We start from the raw sequence: 22203 nt of genomic DNA, 5'->3' as shown, positions 1-22203 counted from the left end.
ATCAAATTAATAGATTATAAATATACTAAATCTTTTGCTGCAAAACCCTATATCATCTCGTCCGGCTCTATAACTTCCTGCTCACAATACAACAGTTCCCGACTACAAATAAAAGCAAATTAGCCATACATGTAAGTAAGAAGATAGATAGCACTCACCGGCTATAAAAATACCAGTCTTTATTTCATCTCTTAAAAACCAAAGAGCGGGGAGTAGGAAGAACACATCGTGGACGGCGGCCGTTTCGCGTTTCCTTGCGCTTCTACGGGTCTCAAGACCCGTAGCAAATTAGCGTCGGTCATGATTTTCTAGAACATGCAAATATATATTTTTGAATAAGAGAACATGAAACTAAAATAAAAAATGTATATATTTTTTTTACATTTTATTGCCCTTTCTCTTTCTTGTTACCTGAATGAACAGAATATCTCCAAGATCTTTGAATGAATGGATATCTGGGGATGAGTCATAGTAAATTGCATGTAAAAATGTGCAATTTGTTTCCCTCTAGTAATTAGACCTCTTACTAAGCAAGAAGCATTAATGGTTTAAAAATCGTGCCCTTCTTTATTGACATAATGGATACACAGGAAACTGTGAGAATATAACCCGGCGGCCATTAGCATATCACTCTGCCATGTCCACAGCATAGAGGCTGCTGCTTCCATCAGTCGCCCTGGCAGAAAAGAAGCTGTCCAGGCTTTAGGCAATGGAGTGCTCTTCCTGTGAGATATTATGGAACTTGCTCTGTACTGCACAGCATGTAACTCCATGCAGGAAAGAGACTTTTAATGGCCAGAAGAGTCATTATCAACCCATTGACTTGAAAGTGTATTTTTTATAATTGTCAGAAAAAGTGAGAAATAAAAAGGTGAAAAATTGCTGTCCATAGAAACATACTGAAAACCGCAAGAACCACGCAACCGGCTAGTGAGGTGGCTTTTTTTTGGCTTTGCTGCTTGAAGCATGACTTTTCTCTCAAAAGCATACAATGGAATAAGAAGATGTCTTAAAAATCACATTATGTGTTAAAACACCACTCTAGCATTTTTTTTTTCATTTTTATTTCAGTGCTCGATTGATGCCACTAATGTAATGTTCCTTCCCCCAGTATTATACACACCAGCCACTGTCTTCAACTGTTCCTGGAGCCGATACGGTCTACTAATAGGTAGCCCAGATCTGGCTACCACCCCTTATCTAATAAATAAGACACCACACTGACTTTGGATATAAAGGTCACAGCAGCCTCATTTATTTAACAAAAACATATCAAAAGCATCAAACAATAATATTCTTAAAACCGCAACGAAACAGCTACACCACACCAGCCCCCAGCCACACCGCATCGGCTCGGGGGGCCCCAGCTGAATGTTGCCCGTACTCAAATGTCCCGCTGTGACCTAGCCCAGTAGGGATTCGCTTACAATTCTGTAAGAACCTTAAACCCGATGGGAGTCACCCATCCCTGCAATGGGCTCCCCGCGCGTGTGCAGTGAAGTTCCCATGTTCACTGTGCGGCCGGAGACTCAGTGATTGCGAAGTGACGCTGGGAACTACACAGCCTCACTGCGGAGCCGCAGCTGGCCAAGTAAAACCGAGAAAGCGTCCTACTTACATCAGTGCTAGCCAGGAGCAAAATTGAAATGCGTGGGCGGCGCCAGCCCTGACTGAATACGGGGATCACACCCCTATGACTAAATCGAGCAGGTATGATATTAGTGTATAAAATGTTATAGACTCATTGTAATGCACACGCCCGGACTGACTGGCGTGTGCGTGTCTATGTAGTGATTCCACTGTGCCATGAACCGGAGAGTGCCTGGAGGGGCGTAACTAAGTATCTGCCCGATCCGACCAAGGTCGCACGACGGCATACGACGCCAGTGCACCAGGGAGGAACCGAGCAGAGGAACCAGGGTCTACTCCAGGTCAGACTCCGGACACGGCTGTTGACCCACACCGGGGAATACAGGAACAGGCAGACTAGAGCACAGGCTGGGTAGGGTCCAGTACAGACTGGGAGACAAATTCGAAACCGCAGACGCGGTAGACAGAGCTGAGCAAAGCGAAAACCGCAGACGCGGTGGACAGAGCTGAGCAAAGCGAAAACCGCAGACGCGGTGGACAGAGCTGAGCAAAGCGAAAACCGCAGACGCGGTGGACAGAGCTGAGCAAAGCGAAAACCGCAGACGCGGTGGACAGAGCTGAGCAAAGCGAAAACCGCAGACGCGGTGGACAGAGCTGAGCAAAGCGAAAACCGCAGACGCGGTGGACAGAGCTGAGCAAAGCGAAAACCGCAGACGCGGTGGACAGAGCTGAGCAAAGCGAAAACCGCAGACGCGGTGGACAGAGCTGAGCAAAGCGAAAACCGCAGACGCGGTGGACAGAGCTGAGCAAAGCAAAAACCGCAGACGCGGTGGACAGAGCTGAGCAAAGCGAAAACCGCAGACGCGGTGGACAGAGCTGAGCAAAGCGAAAACCGCAACGCGGTGGACAGAGCTGAGCAAAGCGAAAACCGCAGACGCGGTGGACAGAGCAGAGCAAAGCGAAAACCGCAGACGCGGAAGGAACAGGGCTCTGTTCACACGGAACAGACTAGAAGGGAAAGGCAGAACCAGATACCCACAGGGTACTTGCAGAGAAGTAGCGAGTGGACTAAAAACTCACAAACGGAAGTACAGTGACAACGAGCAGGAGTAGGTACGAGTTCAGACTCTGCAGAAAAAGGAAAGGAACGGACATAGAGAAAAAACAGGTAAAAGATAGGAGAGAGTTCAGACTGGAACTGAGTGTACGGAGGAGACCGACACTGCAGCGGGATACAGGAGCGGGTCTGGGAATACGGCCCCCAGAGAGGCGGGACGAACAGGCAAGGAGCGTGTTCAGACTGGCCTGGAAATACAGCCTCCAGGAAGGCGGAACGAACAGGCAAGGAACGAGTACAGACTGCAGGTTAAGGTACACAGATAGGACACAGATACTGCAAGACAGGTAACATAGACAGGACCTGGCATGTCAGAGACAAAAGCCAACTGACAGGGCAAGATGCTCAGGCATAGGTTAATGGGGCAGCTGGTTTAAATACCAGGTGACAGACAGCAATAGGCTGAGGACGCACAAAGGGTGTGCCTGCAGCAGGTACAAAAAGCAGGAAGTGATCGGGCGCCGCCCTTAAGCAGCAGACACAGAAGCAAACAGACAGCATGGAGGGAAGCCAGAGAGACACCCTGGACTGGAGATCAAGTGCGCGCTCTTGCACAGTGGGAGATGGACCACTATGCAAGGACGCCGCCAGGTATGTTACACTCATTATGTTACGACCAATTTTAATGAAAAAGGCGTGTTAGTGATGCACATTGTATCACTAATAACGCTATGGGGGCAGTTTACATAGTAGATAGGACATGACAGGTTCCCTTTAAATTCTGCAATAGCTGTTCAGAGGAAGTCGCTCTCCATATAGATTGTCACTTAGACTCCAAGAAGGGGGTGCATCCTCCAAGCAGTCCAAGCAGCCAGTCATTTTTACTTAAATGGGTTGTTCACTACTTGGACAACCCCTTCTTGATCTAAATGCTTGGCCCTGATAAAATAAAAAAAGCCTTTACTCACCTCCCGTGCCGGCTACGTTATTTTGGTTGGCACTCTTGTTTTCTGTTTGGTGCACAATGGTAGTAAATGAATCTGTAGATTGAAATAGAGCGACTCAGGCCATGAAGAAGGTCAGTGAGAAATGGAAAGATAAACTGTCTTAAAACTAAGAGAATTTCTTCTCTTTTGTCAACCGTAGACACTAATAAAATAACTTAAATAACAATCTCCTGCTGTGATGTCTATCTGGTGTCTGGACTGATTTACAGATCTGGCATGGAGTGTGACTGTATTTCCTTGTATAATCTGCAGCTTTAGAATATTCTGCAAACTGCTAGTGTCACACTGGTATCTGACTCTTATATGGTCACTGTATGGCGGCATTACTGGTTATATTGGTCTTTGTATAACAGTAGTATACACTTGTCCCTGACAGTGTAATTCTGTCTTTCTGCACCCACTTTTAGTTTTATCCATAATGAACAACTCTTGTAACCAAGTGTCCAACTTCTTGAGAGTCGGACCTGAATCTGTTAGGGAGAAATGGTACACCCACCTGGGCAATCAGATCAATCAAATTCGTTCTTGCAATCAATGTGGTGACAGATATCGCAGCCAGATCTCTCCTACATCCAGATTATCATATTTATAGTCTATATTTGTTCTGTCGTTCTCTAAATCTGGTAAAAATGTACAAATTCTAAAACTCTGCAGTTACATCTGTTATATTTCGGCACTAACTCTCTAAGCCTAAGAGAAGGGCAATCCTCCAGCCATGGTTCCCTAGAGGTTTCCTCCACAGGGGGTTTTCCTCTCCTGAGTGCTGGAGGGTGAGTCTTTGCGAGTCGGGGGTTGTGCTATTTTCGGTGTCATGTAGATGTAAATAAAGTTGAGAATGTTTGACGCCTAATTGCAATGCTTTGTGTATTTATTTTCATCTGATTCAATATGCTTGGGAGTAGGGTCCATCACATATCACAAAATCATATGGCTGGACATCTGAGGGCCACACAGAATCCTCACCTATTCAGTAAGTAGATTTTGCCCCAGATGTTGCCCCTGATCTGATGATGATAGAGAAGAGGAGACGAGCATTACAGCACAACTCCTGGACGTATGCTCTCATCATTGGAATAAAGGATTTTATTACAGCAGCATTGTAAGCAGATTGCTCGGATTTCCTGTAACTCCCATTGACGTCAAAGGAGAGGGCTGCATGCAAGATGGGTCTGTGGGAACAGCAGCTACACAGAATCTTCTAACCCTAAAACCATTATTACTTAAAGAGAACTTGTCATGTCAAAAAATGTTTTTAATAGTGTTCTAAAGCTATGGTTCTATAAGTATATACCCTTACATAATAACTTAGGGTATTAAAGGGGTATTCCCATCTCCCATATTCACACCCTGCGAAAAAAATAAACAAAACAAACATAGATTTAAGCAAACAACATGGAATTGACCTTTGAAGGTGTTTTCAGATTTTTTTTTACTTTATAGGTTTCTGCAGCCTAAAAATATAATGGCAGCTCTGGAAAGGTCTATTGCTGGTTAAGTGGTTAAAATCTATATTTGCTCTATGAGTTAACGCATATTTTATACAAATTTGTGGGGAAAAATTGCAGTAAAAAATACATTTTAGTAAAAATATTTATTTAATTAAAAATTAAAACTCTGCCAAAAAATGACAAGTGCAGATAGAGACCATGTGAACCCAAGGTAACAGGAGCACTAAGGGTATTTGGAAACAGAATTTTTTTTTTGGAGGGGTGGGGGAGGGCGGGTTGAAGCATTTGAAAACAATGAGCTTTGGAAGTAAACATCTTCATAAAGCCCTGCAGTTTAGGGAGTTCTTGGTGGAGTTAACCTTTTGCTGCAGAGGTTTTGTAGTGGATTTAAAGAGTATTTTCACACAGTGTTTTTTCAGGCATTTTTTTTAGCTCAGCAAATGTTTCTATAGAAAATCAACATAGTTGATACATTTAGGCTTTTGAGTGTATTTTAACAGCTTCAGGCGTTCAAAACACCAAGTGGTTAAAATAAGTGAGTATTTTCAGCTATGAAGCTGCTCCATACTTAATATTAAATGTCAATGGGAAGGCGAAAAAATCTCTGGCTAAATGCCTGATCAGTTTTTTGAGTGATTTGCAAGGGTTTTATTTAGGCGTTTAATTCTTTGCTTTAGGCCTCATTCATACGTCCCTATTAGTGATGAGCGAGTATGTTCTGTTAACCCTTTCGGCGAGCATGCTTGGGCGAACACCGAGTATCTTCAGCGTGCTCGGGTGTTATGTTTCAGTCTTTCTGTGTCCATGATTTGCGACATGTGAGGAATGCCTAAGAAACAGACATTCCTCACATGTATTAAAGCTGTCAAACAGTCGCAAATCATGGACACTGAGAGACTGAAACATATCACCGAGCACACTGAAGATACTCTGTGTTCACCCGAGCATGCTCGTCGAAAGGGTTAACAGAACATACTCGCACATCACTAGTCCCTATATAAACACGTGAAAAAAATGGTACCAGTGTCATCAGTGTTTTGGATCAGTGTATCCGTTTTTTACCATCAGTGTATCATTAGTGTTTTTCACAGATGAATAAATAAATTACAAAGCTTCTCCTATACTTTGCAATGTTATATACGTACAGCATACGGATGGCAAATGTATCAATGAAAACATCAACTTGTCCCGCAAAAAAACAAACCCAATACAGCTCTGTCGGCTAACAAAAATGTTACAGCTCTCAGAAAATTATGATGAATAAACAATTTTTTTTTTGTAAAATATAGTTTTTTTGTGCACAATTTGAAAAGCGTAAAAAAAATAAATCTATAATAATAGATAATAATGTGGTTTCATTGCAATCATACTGACATAAAGAATTAAGCTGTCTTATCACTTTTGCTGAAAGGAGAATAGCTTAAAAAAATACATTAAAAAAATTCTGAATTGCTAGGTCTGTTGTTTCTTTATAAAAACCGATCATAAAATATTATGTACCCCAAAATAATACCAATAAAGACGTCAACTCATCCCGCAAAATAACAAGCCCTATTACAGCTATATCAGCCAATAAATAAAAAATATAAAGTAGGAAGATTGTCAGCTAACACAACAGCTGTTATCCGAAGGAATTCAAAGAAGAGTGAAGACTGAAGTGCTTGCAGTTACAAGTGGCAGAAGGAGGACGTACTTGCAGTCACTTGGATAAAAAAAAACCTCTATAACTATGATTTTTTCCTTTAAATGTTTTTTTTTTCTCTTTTTATATGAAAGTGTCTAGGAATGGTTAAAATGTGCATGTGAACACCAAGGAACTTACATAAATATATTAATAGTTTACTTACAAATATGCAATGATTAAGGACAGACGTCCGAAACGCGTTTGCAACTTTTGATTCGTGATGTGCATTTACGATTTTAAATATATTCAATAAAAAATTAGTTTTTTTCCAAGTACACCTGTTTGCTGGAAGCACATCCACCTTCTGCCAAGAAATCAAAAAGTTATAAACAATAGTTTTTATTATACAAAAGTAACAAAATATTAAAAAAAAACAATATGAATCTGGTATTCCTGTAATTGTACTGACCCAAAGAATAAAGCTGACTAATCACATATACAGACCTGGATAAGAAAACCCACATTTTGCCTGAGATTAAAGAGCCATGTATGAGAATATAGAATTATTTTGTAAGATCGTCGCCCATTCATTTTATTTATTTAGCATTATAAAAGCAATATATACACGGATATAGCAGGATAATTGTACATCTATGGAAATCCATTGGGAATTTTACTTGTATTATAACAAACAGCATACGGTATAAGCGATAATACATGATAAATATACTGTATAACATACTCGAACTGGCATATTTGTACTGTGTTATACAACTGATGACATAAGTATAAAAAATTAAATGCCAGTCTACTCCTATCCACATTTATCAGCCTGGGGATGGGATTACACTTTTTTATGATGATGGGGGAACCAACATATGGTGAGAACAGTAAGCGTCCATAAATCCACCCTGTTTATTGCCAGCAATACACCCTAGTGATAGCAGTGTGGGAGTGTAATAGTGAAAGATGCATTTCTAAGGGACGCATTGGATCTCCCGTGGGAAGGGTAAACATTGTCTGTCAATGTTCTTTTTCTGCAAGATAATACTCCATGGCACAAAGCTAATAAAAGTCCTGGAATGGTTCCAATAATGTGACAGAGTATTCCGCTTACTGCAATAGCCTCCCCACCCAGCCAGCAAGGTTCAATCTAAAAAAGCATCTACCACAATAAACTATCTGGAGTAGACAACAAGTGTCAGCTAATTTGTAACACCCATATAGAAGTCAAATTAAAGGGGTTGTCTCACGAGAGATATTTATGGCATATGCAAATGATGTGGCTCCCACTTCTGGGACTCGCGTCTATCTTTAGAATGTGGTTTCCTGATCCCCCGTACGACCAGAGTCCAATGACTTGTGAGAGAGGTGGTGGTCCATGTGCCGGGTCTTTAAATGAATTGCTATGGGTGTTCCAAATACAGATGAGAGTTTCAAATCCTATGGATATGCCATAAATGTCTCTCGGAAGACAACCCCTTTACAACCTTAATCAATCATTTGTGTGTTATAATAAGTCATTATTAGATTAAAACATTGAACAAAGTGCTCTTTCATGTAGACCTTATTCACACTTTATGTCTATTTTGCATCTGTTTGTGTTCGGTGTCTATTTTTGTCATCTGTTTTTTCACGTACATCAATAAAAAAAGAAGGAGGCTCAAGAAAGGGTGTCCCGACCGCAAACTGTCTATAGTAAATGAACAATTCATAAATTCCACCCATGTGCTGCCCGTTTTTTTCTTTTCCAGGACACATACACTCGAATGGTTGAGTTTAATTTCTTCTCCATGCATTTTAGACTCTGAAACATTGAACTTCAGTTTCCATTGTTTTGACCATTTTTTAATTTTTTTTTATTAAAGCTGAATCATTTTCCATGTACAGACAGTTCCAGGAATATCATCCCATTACACTCAATTGTGTTATCAGTAACATTACTTGTAGCATGGACGGGCTTAAACAAAACTAGTTCGAGATTCTGAAATCGCAAGTTCAACTGAAAAATCAAAATCCACTAGAGCTGAACCCTTAGCAGAGCTAATATTTTGCCTATGTTATGATATTGAAAGCCACTATCTGAAAATACTGACTAAAAGCAGCCATTCAAATGGTCAGTGACGGCCTTATTTCCATCGATATAGTCCCAAAAATAAAACAAAATGAAAAGGAGAAGGCCTGATCTAATAATGGCATATCTCCAGTACTAATGCCAATTGTAGTGGTTTATTACCAGTGCCCTGCTGCTACAGATGCTATTGCTGTTTTACCATTCAGTTCTTCATTTTTACCCTTATTGTTTGACTATACTTGACAGCTTGTACCCTCTCTGTACAAAGGTTTGGACTCTGTTCATCTCTGTTCCTGACTGACTTTTTACATTCTTTTGCCCTTTCCATTGGTGTTTACTTTTGTCAACTGATTGGTTAAGTCTCATGGTTATGAGCTATAACCGCTGGCTCCATGTACTCTGCCTTGGTTCTGTTCAAGTTACCTAGATAATTAGGTACAGGAGAACCTCCTTTCTTAGGTTTATCAAGGTACCAAAAACCCAAACAGAAGTTACAAAGAAAAGCAGCATCCTATAAGCAAATATGGTATTGTGTTGAATTCTTTCACTTTGTTAGCATTTAAAGATTGTGGTCCAAAACGAAAATTTATTTTAATCCTAAAACTCTTATCTATTTAATGTCATAATCTAATCATTTTTCTAGTTCCCTTTAATTAAAAATTCCCTATCGTTCCCTCACTATTCTTATCAGTGCACAGTGACAATGCGCTCTCTCGCCGGCTCTGATGAGATGTGAGGAGCCAGTAAGAGAACACACATCCAGGGTGCATTGTAAGGAGAGAATAAGTGAGCAGAGACCAGCCCCACCCCCACAAGTGACGCCACTTGCAGAGACAGCGCTGGTTGTCCCCTTATAATGCGCACTAACTGTGTGCTCTCTTGCTGGCTCGTGTCATCAGTGCACAGTGCACAGTGACAAGATCCTACTGAGCATCTGTCGGCACTGACATCTGATGCTTGCTCAGTAGAGTTGGGACTAGCCCAACCATGCACTGGGATTCTCAAATGAAGCTTCATCACACAGGAAGAAGTAAAAAAAAGCAGTTAAAGTAGTGAGGAAAGAATAGGGATATATTTAATTAAAGTATATTAAAAATAAGAATAGAGTATGACATTAAATAATTAGGGATGTAGGATTAAGATAAATGTTAGTTTTGGACCATCCCTTTAAACTCAGTCAATAAAGTTTAAACATTTCCAAAGTTATATTTTATAATAAAAGCTATTCCAAGTCTTGCTATCATCTTTAACTATCTTTTCCAAGAATTAAGACTTTGGGGAACTAATTAAATAGATAAGCTCTATCTGAGTCTACAGTATATTCGTGCACTTTCCCAATATAACGAATGACTGATGGACTGAATCTCGCAGATATACTGATGAAGTCTTAAGGCCTCCTCTGTGGAGCCTAAATCATGACCACTCAATACTATTCAATATGTCTTATCTCTGTCTATTCTCACTGGATCAGAAGGGACACGGACTGGTCCATCACTGATTTTAGCACAGAAAGAACAGAGCGTTTCTAATATATGAAATCTACAACAGTAGAAAGAGAACATTTGAAGTAATAGGAAATGGATCAATATACAGTACAAGTGGTGTAATTGTGTTGACATGAAATAAAATGACGCAGCTTTTTTAGTTTTATTCTCTATTCAGTCAGTATGTCCTATCATTTACCTTTATCATTCATCATCTATTTTATCCCTCCAACAAGTCAAACATGGCTTTTATCTGCAACAGCTGCGTGGACAGTGCATAATTTACCTGAGCCAGGTGTTAGCTAGATCCTGCTCCCATACTGTATATGACTTTGATCTATCCTCTGAATATAAGCTAATCTATACATATCTAGACTCATTTATGTTCATATTGTGCTTAAAGCGACAGTTGCCACTTTTAGGAGTTTTACCCTCCCTGTCAGGCCTTGTGCATAATAACTTTTCATTTTGTGTTAAAAATATTATAGAAATGTAATATTGCATCAAGCACGATCTGTGGCAAAATAACCTTGATAACTAAAATATGGGTATGATATTAGAATCACTTAAGAGAATCACTAATGCTCACAACAACACAATAATTGCACATCATATCTGATAAGAATATGAACCTGCAGATATAGGGTTAATCTGCAGGTTAATAGCGTTATGGAGGTGCCCAGCCGCTGAAAGGAAAATGTGAAATATGGGAGAAAATAGACTTTATTTCTCCCAGGAGCCGCCGGCTTTCAGTCATGCAGGCGGGCATGGAACAATTATAACCACTGAGAGCGGCGGCTGTAAGCACATCCTGGCACTGACTAACAACTCGCTCTGCACTGGTGCACTACTGAGCCAGCTCTCAGTCAGTGCCAGGACATGCTTACAGTTGCCGCACTCAGTACTGTGAGCAGTGATTGTCATTGCTCCGGGCCACACCAGAATGACTGAAAGCCGGCGGCGCCGGAAGAAATAATGTTCATTTTCTCCTGGATGTCACACTTTCAGTACTACGGCCGGGCGCCTTCATAACACTATTAACCTGCAGGTTAATGTCACGCAAGGTGTGGGAAAGACTTAGTGTAACACAGAGGGAAGAGGGAAAGGGAGCCCAGACACTAGGGAAAGGGGGGAGTGGAGACCTCCTAGTCTGGTCTACTGTCTCAACTACGGTCCCTATATTGGCTCTTCACCAATCGGCGCACGCGTGCCTCACCCTGACTTTCCCTTGTGTATGGCTAAGGCTAGGGAAGAAAGGAGATGAGCACTAGTCAATCTCCACTAAACTCTATAGACAACAAGGGTAGACAAACAGGGGGGAATTGCTTAGCTTTAGACGACTTCAAACAAATGCGAACATGGCCTCAAGCTCCAGAGAGGACGAAGTACTGCTCTTGCTAAGCCTCACAAGTAGTAATGAATATCGCCGGCACCTCCCTCTCAGACTCACCAGGTATTTATACACTCAGGCCGGGGGGCTAATTAGCCAGAGGGAGGTAGCCGCTGGGTCCTAGAGACAGCCAGCCACTAAGAAGATGTCTGTAATGCCAAACGTAGAGATCTCCTGCAACCAACTGCAGCCCTACGGCCTGTCACACCTCTGACACACCCGTGACAGTTAATCCCTATATCTCCACATTAATAGTGTTATCAGACATGACATGTTCCATTTAAAAGGTTATTCCCAAAATCACACGGGCAATAATTTAAAGGGAATCAGTCACCAGGTTTTTGCTACCTAATGTGAGATCAGCATAATGTAGGGGCAGAGACCCTGATTTCAGCGATGTTTCACTTACTGGGCTGCTTAGTGCAGTTTAATCAGTTTAAGGAGATTATGAAGAGAGGGCTGGTAAACCTGCTGCTTGACAGTCAAGCATAATCATGAGCTGTATAACCCTGCCCCCACCACTGATTGGCAGCTTTCTGTGTTCTTTGTGCATGGGCAGAAAGCTGCCAATCAGTGGTGTGGGCTGGGTTATACAGATTTCAACATTCAGAGAACTGCTAAACCTGTAGCAGATAAAAGTGATTTTATCAAAATGACAGCAAGCAGCCCAGTAAGAGACACATCGCTGGAATAAGGGTCTCTGCCTCTATATCATGCTGCTCTCAGATCGGATACCAAAAACCTGGTGACAGCTTCTTGATGATCAAAAGGTCAAGGCTCTGGAACACTGAGAACGGGGTTATTCAGCCTGTCTTGAATGAAGAGGAGTTGTGCTTGGCTCTTTCTGGTAGTTTCATACACAGAATTTTCAGGGTTCCAGAAAGCCAATGTCAGCATTGCTGTGAGTCCCAGTGGTTTTCCCACCAGCAGTCAGCAAGTTTATCTCCTATCCTATAAGTAGGGATAATTAGTGATTTTTTGAATAACCTTTTAAGGACGATGTTCTAATCTTCATGCATTGCATATATTTCAAATCTGCATACTTTGTCATGTATGTCAGAGTTCTCTAACTCCAGTCCTCGAGGCCCACCAACAGGCCATGTTTTCAGGATTTTCTTAGTGTTGCTCAGGTGATAATTACATCACCTGTACAGGCAATAATTCCATCACCTGCTAATACTAAGGAAATCCTGAGAACATGACCTGTTGGTGGGCCTTGAGGACTGGAGTTGGGGAAACACTGATATATGTTATATTTGAGAACCAAATAACTGAATATTTGACAATTCAAAGTCAACTGTATTACTGGTATAAGAACCACAGACTCCAAGTGAAAAACCAACATTTCCTTTCAAGAATTCAATATTTGTTTTTGAACTTTTTTGTCAATTTATTTTTCTTTTTCTGTAACCTTAAAATTCTCGTAAAGGGAATCTGTTTTTGCGCTATAATCTTCGAACAGCATAATGTAGCAGCTGAGACCCAGATTTCATGGACATGTCACTTATTAGGCTGTGTGCTGTTGTTTCCATACAATGAAGGTTTTATCACCAGGAGATTATCACTGCTGGGACCACAGTGCACTAGAGTCCTGGTCCAACTACTCCCCCTCCTCTCATCAGCTCACTGTCAACAGACAATGTACATAGAGAGTCTGGTGTGGGTGGGGTCAGCTTTCTCAGCTCTGCTTCATGCTACATCTAAGAACTCTGATTGTGTCACAGCTGCTGCACCCAGTAAACTAAGTGACACATCACTGGAACCAGGGTCTCTTTTCCTACATTATGCTGCTCTCAGATGAGATAGCAAAAACCTGGTGAAAGATTACCTTTAAAAAAACCTTTTTTTTAGCCTTGGGGCCCTTTGAATAAATGAATGGTCGATCATGCCATACAGTAAGTGCATGGGTTAGGTCCACAAGAGCAAAATCCTCTCTTTGTTAACAGTGTGCCCCGGCAGTGAGTAGCAAAACAGTGCATAGTTTACCGCAAATTGCTGCAGTTTCAAAGCAAGTACAGGTGAAAAGTATAGGAGAAGCACAAATAAACAGTGCACTTCAGTGTACTACCTTCCTTCCACAACCATTTCTAAATAAGAGAGCGGTGAAATGGATCATGCCTCGCTTTGCTCTGAGTCTATCTAGTTACCTGGGTAAAATATTAATAATAATATATTTTATCAGCATGCTGGACCAGACAAGTAACGGTCTTGGAAATATATTTATTTAATATTCAAGGATACAGTTTGGAAGGGATGCAAGACTTCTGGGTTATGTGGCCTGTACATTGTACAAAAATGTGGACTGGTGTCTTAGTTGAAATTATGCATGGTGGTTAAGTTACAATATACAGTATTGGTCGAAAGATTGGACACACCTGTCCATCCAATGGTTTCCTTGTTCATATTGGAATGTGCACATTATAGATTAAGACTGAGGGCAGCAAAACCACAAAGGTACAAGGAGAACAGAAACAAGTGTGAAACTTACCAGAATATGTGTTAAACCTTAGATTACTCAAAGCACCCCCCTTTTACATTGATGGCAGCTTTCCCCATCCTTGGCTTTCTGTCAAGCAGCTTCATCTTGGTAGTCACCTGGATTTGCTTCCCAACAGTCTTGAAGGAGTTCCCGGAGGTGCTGAGCACTTGTTGGCTTCTTTGCCTCATCTCTGCTGTCCAACTCATCCCAAACTAGTTAAATTGGATTGAAGTAAAGCAATTGTAGAGGCTACGTCATCTGACGCAGCACTCCATCCATCTCCTTCTTGGTCACATAGCCCTAACACAGCTTTGTGATTTGTTTTAGCAGGTCATTGTCCTGTTGCAACACCAATGATGATCCCAGTAAGTGCAAATCAGATGGGGTGGCATATTGTTAAAGAATGCTGTGATAGCCATGCTGGGTGAGTGTGCCTTGAATGTGGAATAAATCACCAAGAGTGTAACCAGCGTGGCACTCCACACCATCACACCTCCTCCTCCATGTTCCATGGTGGGAACCACAAATGTAGAAATCATCCACTCTCCTTTTCTGTGTGTTACAAAAACATTACAGTTGGTGTAAAAAATCTCAAATTTTGACTCCTCGGTCCACAGTACAGATTTTCACTGGTCTAATGTCAAGTCCTTGAATTGTTACTCCAGGCAAACTTCTTCTAGTTTGAGGTCCTCAGTAGTTACTTCTTTGCCACAATAAAGGCCTGCTTGTTGCAGTCTCCTCCGGACTGTTAATATTGAGATGTGTCTGTTCATCATTTATGAGGGCTGTTATCTGAAGTGCTATCAATTTGTGGTTTCTTATCCTCAGCAGCAGAGGTAATTCCTGGCTTTCCTTTCCTAGGGCGGTCCTCATGAAAGCCAGTTTCATCATTTTCATCATAGCGATTAATGGTTTTCATGACTGTACTCAATACCTTTAAGATTCTAGCAATTTTCCTAATTTACCTTTATCTCTTAAAGTAATGATGGACTGTTGTTTCTCTTTGCTTAGTTTGGTGGTTCTTGCCACATTTTACCTCTGAACAGTTGTGGACAAGAGCTCAACACTGTATGGAACTGTATAACAACACTGCCTCTGCAGAACACACTAGATGGTCGCAAACACTTTCTGAAGGCTGGTGATTCTACGTGTGAACCCTTGACGAGGCATACCTGTTCATTGGAAGCCATTCCAAAGCATTACCTGGCTAAGCTGCTTGAGAGAATGCTAAAGGTGTGTAAAGCAGTAAGGGTAGGTTCACATGACCGATTTATCCATACACGTGAAAAATGGACCGATTATTCTGATCAGATTTTAAGCAAGTTTGATCAGTGTGGCATCAGTTTTTCTCATACGTGGAGAGAAAAAAAAAGTTTCTCTACCTGGCTCTCTTTGTCAGCCTGTGAAAATCGGACCACACTCGGAGGTCATTCAAATACGCTCTTTTTTTTTCTAGGACCCATAGACTTGCATTACTGATTTTGATCTGACCCCACAGGGCAAAACTGGAATGTCATTTTTTTCCCTTGGACCACTTTGTCCGAGGAAAAAATCGGACATGTGCACAGCTCCGTAGAATATCATAGGTGGGAGTATTATCCTCAAAAACCACGGATAGCACTCGTACGAGAAAATTGGTCATATGCACAAGCCCTAAGAGGGGGTTACTTTTAGGATTGCAGAGCTACACACATATTCTGGTTTGTTTCACATTTGTTTCTTTGCTTTTTGTTTATATACACTGCTCAAAAAAATAAAGGGAACACTTAAACAACAGAATATAACTCCAAGTGAATCAAACTTCTGTGAAATCAAACTGTCCACTTAGGAAGCAAAACTGATTGACAATCAATTTCACATGCTGTTGTGCAAATGGAATAGACAATAGATGGAAATTATTGGCAATTATCAAGACCCACTCAATAAAGGAGTGGTTCTGCAGGTGGGGACCACATCCCACATCTCCGTACCAATGCTTTCTGGCTGATGTTTTGGGCACTTTTGAATGTTGGTTGTGCTTTCACACTCGTGGTAGCATGAGACGGACTCTACAACCCACAGAAATTGCTCAGGTAGTGCAGCTCATCCAGGATGGCACATCAATGCGAGCTGTGGCAAGAAGGTTTGCTGTGTCTGTCAGCGTAGTGTCCAGAGGCAGGAGGTGCTACCAGGAGACAGGCCAGTACACCAGGAGACGTGGAGGGGACCGTAGGAGGGAAATAACCCAGCAGCAGGACCGCTACCTCCACCTTTGTGCAAGGAGGAACAGGAGGAGCACTGCCAGAGCCCTGCAAAATGACCTCCAGCAGGCCACAAATGTGTATGTGTCTGCACAAAAGGTTAGAAACCGACTCCATAAGGGTGATATGAGGGCCCGACGTCCACAGATGGGGGTTGTGCTCACAGCCCAACACCGTGCAGGAAGCTTGGCATTTGCCACAGAACACCAGGATTGGCAAAGTCGCCACTAGCGCCCTGTGCTCTTCACAGATGAAAGCAGGTTCACACTGAGCACATGTGACAGACGTGACAGAGTCTGGAGACGCCGTGGAGAGCGATCTGCTGCCTGCAACATCCTTCAGCATGACTGGTTTGGCAGTGGGTCAGTAATGGTGTGGGGTGGCATTTCTTTGGAGGGCCGCACAGCCCTCTATGTGCTCGCCAGAGGTAGCCTGACTGCCATTAGGTACCGAGATGAGATCCTCAGACCTCTTGTGAGACCATATGCTGGTGAGGTTGGCCCTGGGTTCCTCCTAATGCAGGACAATGCCAGACCTCATGTGGCTGGAGTGTGTCAGCAGTTCCTGCAAGATGAAGGCATTAAAGCTATGGACTGGCCCGCCCGTTCCCCAGACCTGAATCCAATTGAGCACATCTGGGACATCATGTCTCGCTCCATCACCAACGTCACGTTGACCACAGACTGTCCAGGAGTTGGCGGGTGCTTTAGTTCAGGTCTGGGAGGGGATCCCACAGGAGACCATCCGCAACCTCATCAGGAGCATGTCCAGGCGTTGGAGGGAGGTCATACAGGCACGTGGAGGCCATACACAATACTGAGACTCATTTTGACTTGTTTTAAGGACATTACATCAAAGTTGGATCATTCTGTAGTGTGTTTTTCCACTTAAATTTTGGGGGTGACTCAAAATCCAGGCCTCCATTGGTTAATAAATTTGATTTCCATTGATGATTTTTGTGTGATTTTGTTGTCAGCACATTCAACTTTGTACAGAACAAAGTATTCAATAACAATATTTCATTCATTCAGATCTAGGATGTGTTATTTGAGTGTTCCCTTTATTTTTTTGAGCAGTGTATGTACTCCTTTATGATTTTGCTGCCTTCAGTCTGAATCTACAATGTGCATATGCCTTTCTGAACAAGGAAACCATCACATGAGCAGATGTCTCCAACCTTTTGACCTGTACTGTATATGGCAAAATATCACCCATGAATAACTGCAATTCAATAAACACCAGTCTACATTTTTGTACAATGTACAGGTCAAATAGCCCAGAAGCCACGTATCTCTTCCCAAGTGTCTGCTTGAATTTTAAATTAATATATTTCCATGGCCTTTACATGACACCACAGTATTAACGAAACCCTATAGTACAATAAAAGATAACAAATAAGCCTCCGTAAATCTCAGTACAGTCACTTAAACAAGGTCAGCTATATTCCATGTCTTCAGATGGAGCAGATCTATGAGGAATATGCTGGGTATGCAAATATACCTTAATTAGTGCATCGGTAGAGTAGGAGTGTGGTTATTAACTAGTGCTTAAAGGTACAGGATCATGTCTTATTAAATGGATCTTGAAGACGGTATATCTATTTATAGCTTGGTTTGAGTTATAATATACACATGCAATTGTAGCAGAGCTGAGTTTGTCAGATATAAAAAATGCTGAGTTTGTTGCGTGTCCATGTTTTTATTCAATTTAGGACTACACATTATGGTGTGCCAAATTATTTCTTGTTTGCCAGCCAATAAATAAGATCTAATTGGGGCATGCCATACAGACTTTAAGTGCTCGCTCACACCAGAGTATACATCGGACAAGTGCTATTTGATGTTTTATCAGATATCACTGGGATCAATGTTATTCAATGGGGCAGTGCTGATGCACAATATTTTTCAGTGACAGAACCTGGAAAAAATCACAGCATGCTGTGATTTCACTTTAAAATCGGACGCCACTCACCCATTCAAGTCTATGGGTGCATAGAAAACATCAGACTGCACTCGGATGTCATCTGAGTGCAGTCCGATTTCTGCAGACTGACAGAATGGAGAAGATGGAGAATTTTTTTTTCCTCCATCTTCTCCTCATCTGTGAGAACCAGATCGCACTATGCGGACACTCGGATCAAACTCTGATCAGAGTGTCATTAGTATAATCGTCCCTATTCCCTTGGATGACCGTAGCCTTATACTAAAATTCAACCTTTCCAAATCTATTTTCTCCCACATACAAAAGGCCATTAGAAAAGTGCAGCATGGAGTTGAATAATGGATTCAGCTCTGCTACATCTGTATGTAACAACCATGAAGACTGTTTACAGATCCTAAATGTGTAAAGAAGAGACAATGCAACGACTTGTTTATTTTAAATGACAAGTTCAATGTTGCAAATCCACCATGGACCTGGCATTAATGGGCAGGCTAAGCTTCCACGAGCAGTGTTAAGTGCAGCGCTGCTCTGCCATAGAAATGGATGAGCTTAGGGAACAATGTACGCACTGTACGCAGAGCAGATCCGCTCTAATGTGACAGGAATCCAGCATTTATACCGCCTGCAGTACACAGGCGTGACCGGCATGTAAGAGCCAGGTCTCTGCACTGCTAATAGCACACCTGACGCCCATATGACATAGCCCTAGTCTGGAACTTTTCTGCCTGTGACACAAGTTGTAGGTATACAACCCAATGTGCAGGCTACACAGCGGCGGGCGATCGATACAGCCCAGTATTTAGTGTAATGCTGGCTCTGCTGTGTAATCACAGATACATGCATGCAAACACACTGCTGCCATTTCACAGGGAGGGGGATGTGTATGCACGGCGCAGATGGCATTGCTAGGGGATTTTTAATCTATAGAAGTCATGTGTGCAGAAGGCTGCAGACGACAATTACCAGCGTACTTGGCATTCAGTTGCACTTTGGGATCTCATTTTTTTTCATCAGCACCAGCTATGATGAAAACCCCCCCATATATACATGGGCTTTGGGTGGCCTTCAGACCAGCTGGGCAGGGGATTGAAGATACAATTGTAGGATCCATGAATAGATCCAAAGAATATTGGGAAAAATTAAAAAATATATATGTTTCAGACAAACACGGTAAACTCTTGGGTCAAAAATTGGATCTGAAGGATTGTTCAGGAAGGCAGCCAGGAGACTGATGAAAAGTAGATGTGACGTGTTGGATATTTGCAGTCGTGGCTTGGAGGCCATTTCTTGTATTTGGGTTTTACGTGGAATGAAGAAAACCTATTTATCAAGAAGAACACGCAGGAATGGAAAAGGGCGGAGAATGTCGCGTTTCACATGGAATTATCCCTGCACGCTCATGTGTCAGTAGACAACGACGGCTAATACTTGGAAACCTTGTTGGTCAACGCCATCCAAATATTACAATGTGTTCCCTGTGGCTCTCCATCTGTTTAAGAACTACATCTCCCAGCATGCCTCGTCTGACCGTGTCTCAGGGTGTGATGAATGCTGTAGTTGTGCAGCAGCTTAGGGGATGGCGTATGGCTACTAACTGATATGTAACCTATTCAAGACTTCAAAACACTAATTGAAAGCTAGTTTTAAGCAACAGGCATCTGTTACACTGTAATTATAGGTTGTGCTGCAAGCAGCAGAGAGGATGACGAGGGAGGCGACTACACTGACAGCAACGTACACAATATATCAGAGCCCCGCTTCTTCACATCAGGCAGCAAGAGCTGAATTTAGAATGTATATTTAAAGGTGATACTTCATATGGAGCCGATGATCTGGAACGCATTCTGTTAATGAGCCAGCAGCGTGTGATGTGAGCCGTTTAACCATCTCATGGCCAAAATGCCCCCTCCAGGCGCTGCAACCTCATCAGATGGCGCCATATGACATTAGCAAATCCGAGTGGGTACGTAATGCCGTTTATAGATGACAGAATAAGAAAATGCAAAGGGGCGTTCAATAAAAATTGTACAGACGAAAGGAATAGAACGTTGCAGAATGAAGTTAGACAGACACACTGAAGTCTAGCAAAGTAGCTGCTAATGCAGCGCTGGTCGTTATCTATTAGATTGCACTAATGTACACATAGATGTATGGGCGGATGTGGACAGTTGCAGGCGATTCTCCACCAAATTTATTGAGCTTATATTTAATACAGCTCATTTTTTGCCATCACACCCAACCACAGGTAAGACCAACTATCTACTTCCCATCTTTTTCTCATGGTTGTCATTATTATAAAAGGTTTCCAAAATTTTTAATAAAGCTAATTTTTCGCCTTCACTCCCAACCACAGGTGATAACCTCCCAGTGATGGACAAAAATACCAACTATCTACTTCCCATCTTTTTCTGATGGTTGTCATTATTATAAAAGGTTTCCAATATTTTTAATAAAGCTCATTTTTCCCCATCACGCCCAACCACAGGTGATAACCTCCCAGTGATGGACAGAAATACCAGATATCTACTTGTCATCTTTTTTCTGGTGGCTGTCATTATTTCCACCATGCTTTGGTAGGATCAGTCTGACCTGTCTCTGCTCCATGGCATCATCACCTGAGGAATAGACCTGTCATGTAATAAGACACAGCCCTAAAATCAAATATTAATCAGAAACTATGAAAAATACAAAACAACTTGTAGTCTGGAGATGATGCCATGTTCTCCGGGCAGTCACCCATGCCAGCAACATGTCTGGGCACCTCCTGTGTGCAACAAGTAGAGAATAAGCAGGAGGGATACTCACAGCACGCAGCTCCCGGGTGCGATCCTTCATCCTCACCCCCTCAAAGGGCTATCGGGCGATCTGGTCGGAGACAAGGGGTGACAGATCTCTGCTGAACCTCTCACTAGGACTGGATGAGTCTCGGTGTCTATGGGTCACACTGTATGTGCATCTTCTGGATGAATATAGGTCGGTGACTCTCAGCTGTCTGTACACACTCTAGGCTTCTGAGCGATCTGATCTGTCAGACTGGCTGCCTACACATTCTGCACTGGATCGGATTGCTACAGATGGTTGACATGCATGCTGCCCCTCTCTGCTCCTCTAGCACAAAGCCGACTCCTTGCAGCAATCACATCCCGTCTGCTGAGCACAGCTCTCCTGCGATCACATCCTCCCCTATCTTCCTCTCTCAGTCAGGGGATTGTGGGTAGAGGTGGGGCATCTGCTGCTGTGTGTGTGCAACAGTGTGCTCCTAATATCTGAGACCTCCTAATAACTAAGACCTCCTCATTACTGAGACCTCCTCATAATTGAGACCTCCTAATAACTGAGACCTCCTAATAACTGAGACCTCCTAATAGCTGAGACCTCCTGATAGCTGAGACCTCCTAATAACTGAGACCTCCTAATAACTGAGACCTCCTAATAACTAAGACCTCCTCATTACTGAGACCTCCTCATAATTGAGACCTCCTAATAACTGAGACCTCCTAATAACTGAGACCTCCTAATAGCTGAGACCTCCTGATAGCTGAGACCTCCTAATAACTGAGACCTCCTAATAACTGAGACCTCCTAATAACTGAGACCTCCTAATAACTAAGACCTCCTCATTACTGAGACCTCCTCATAATTGAGACCTCCTAATAACTGAGACCTCCTAATAACTGAGACCTCTTAATAGCTGAGACCTCCTGATAGCTGAGACCTCCTAATAACTGAGACCTCCTAATAGCTGAGACCTCCTGATAGCTGAGACCTCCTAATAACTGAGACCTCCTAATAACTGAGACCTCCTAATAGCTGAGACCTTCTAATAATTGAGACCTCCTAATATCTGAGACCTCCTAATAACTGAGACC

The 22203-nt window shown here is 42.3% G+C and overlaps 1 protein-coding gene across 3 annotated transcripts in view; it reads right to left on the bottom strand.

Moving 5' to 3' along the window:
• Window positions 1-21612, bottom strand: part of STX1A (syntaxin 1A) — a 190421-nt gene extending 168809 nt beyond the window's left edge. Inside the window, exon 1 of one of the 3 annotated variants that reach the window (XM_073667619.1) lies at window positions 21140-21612. In XM_073667619.1, the coding sequence (XP_073523720.1) occupies window positions 21140-21169 (30 nt within the window). In that variant the 5' untranslated portion in view covers window positions 21170-21612. The remainder of the gene's footprint in view (window positions 1-21139) is intronic. The other 2 variants (XM_073667618.1, XM_073667617.1) reach the window with 2 other exon arrangements.
• Window positions 21613-22203: the final 591 nt, after the last annotated feature.

The sequence above is a fragment of the Phyllobates terribilis genome, unplaced genomic scaffold (genome assembly GCF_046119375.1).
Source record: "Phyllobates terribilis strain yellow unplaced genomic scaffold, ASM4611937v1 Scaffold_2__4_contigs__length_985480577, whole genome shotgun sequence".
Classification (NCBI taxonomy): domain Eukaryota; kingdom Metazoa; phylum Chordata; class Amphibia; order Anura; family Dendrobatidae; genus Phyllobates; species Phyllobates terribilis.
The sequence above is the reverse complement of the archived record's forward strand: the minus strand, read 5'-3'. Positions and strand labels throughout refer to the sequence as shown.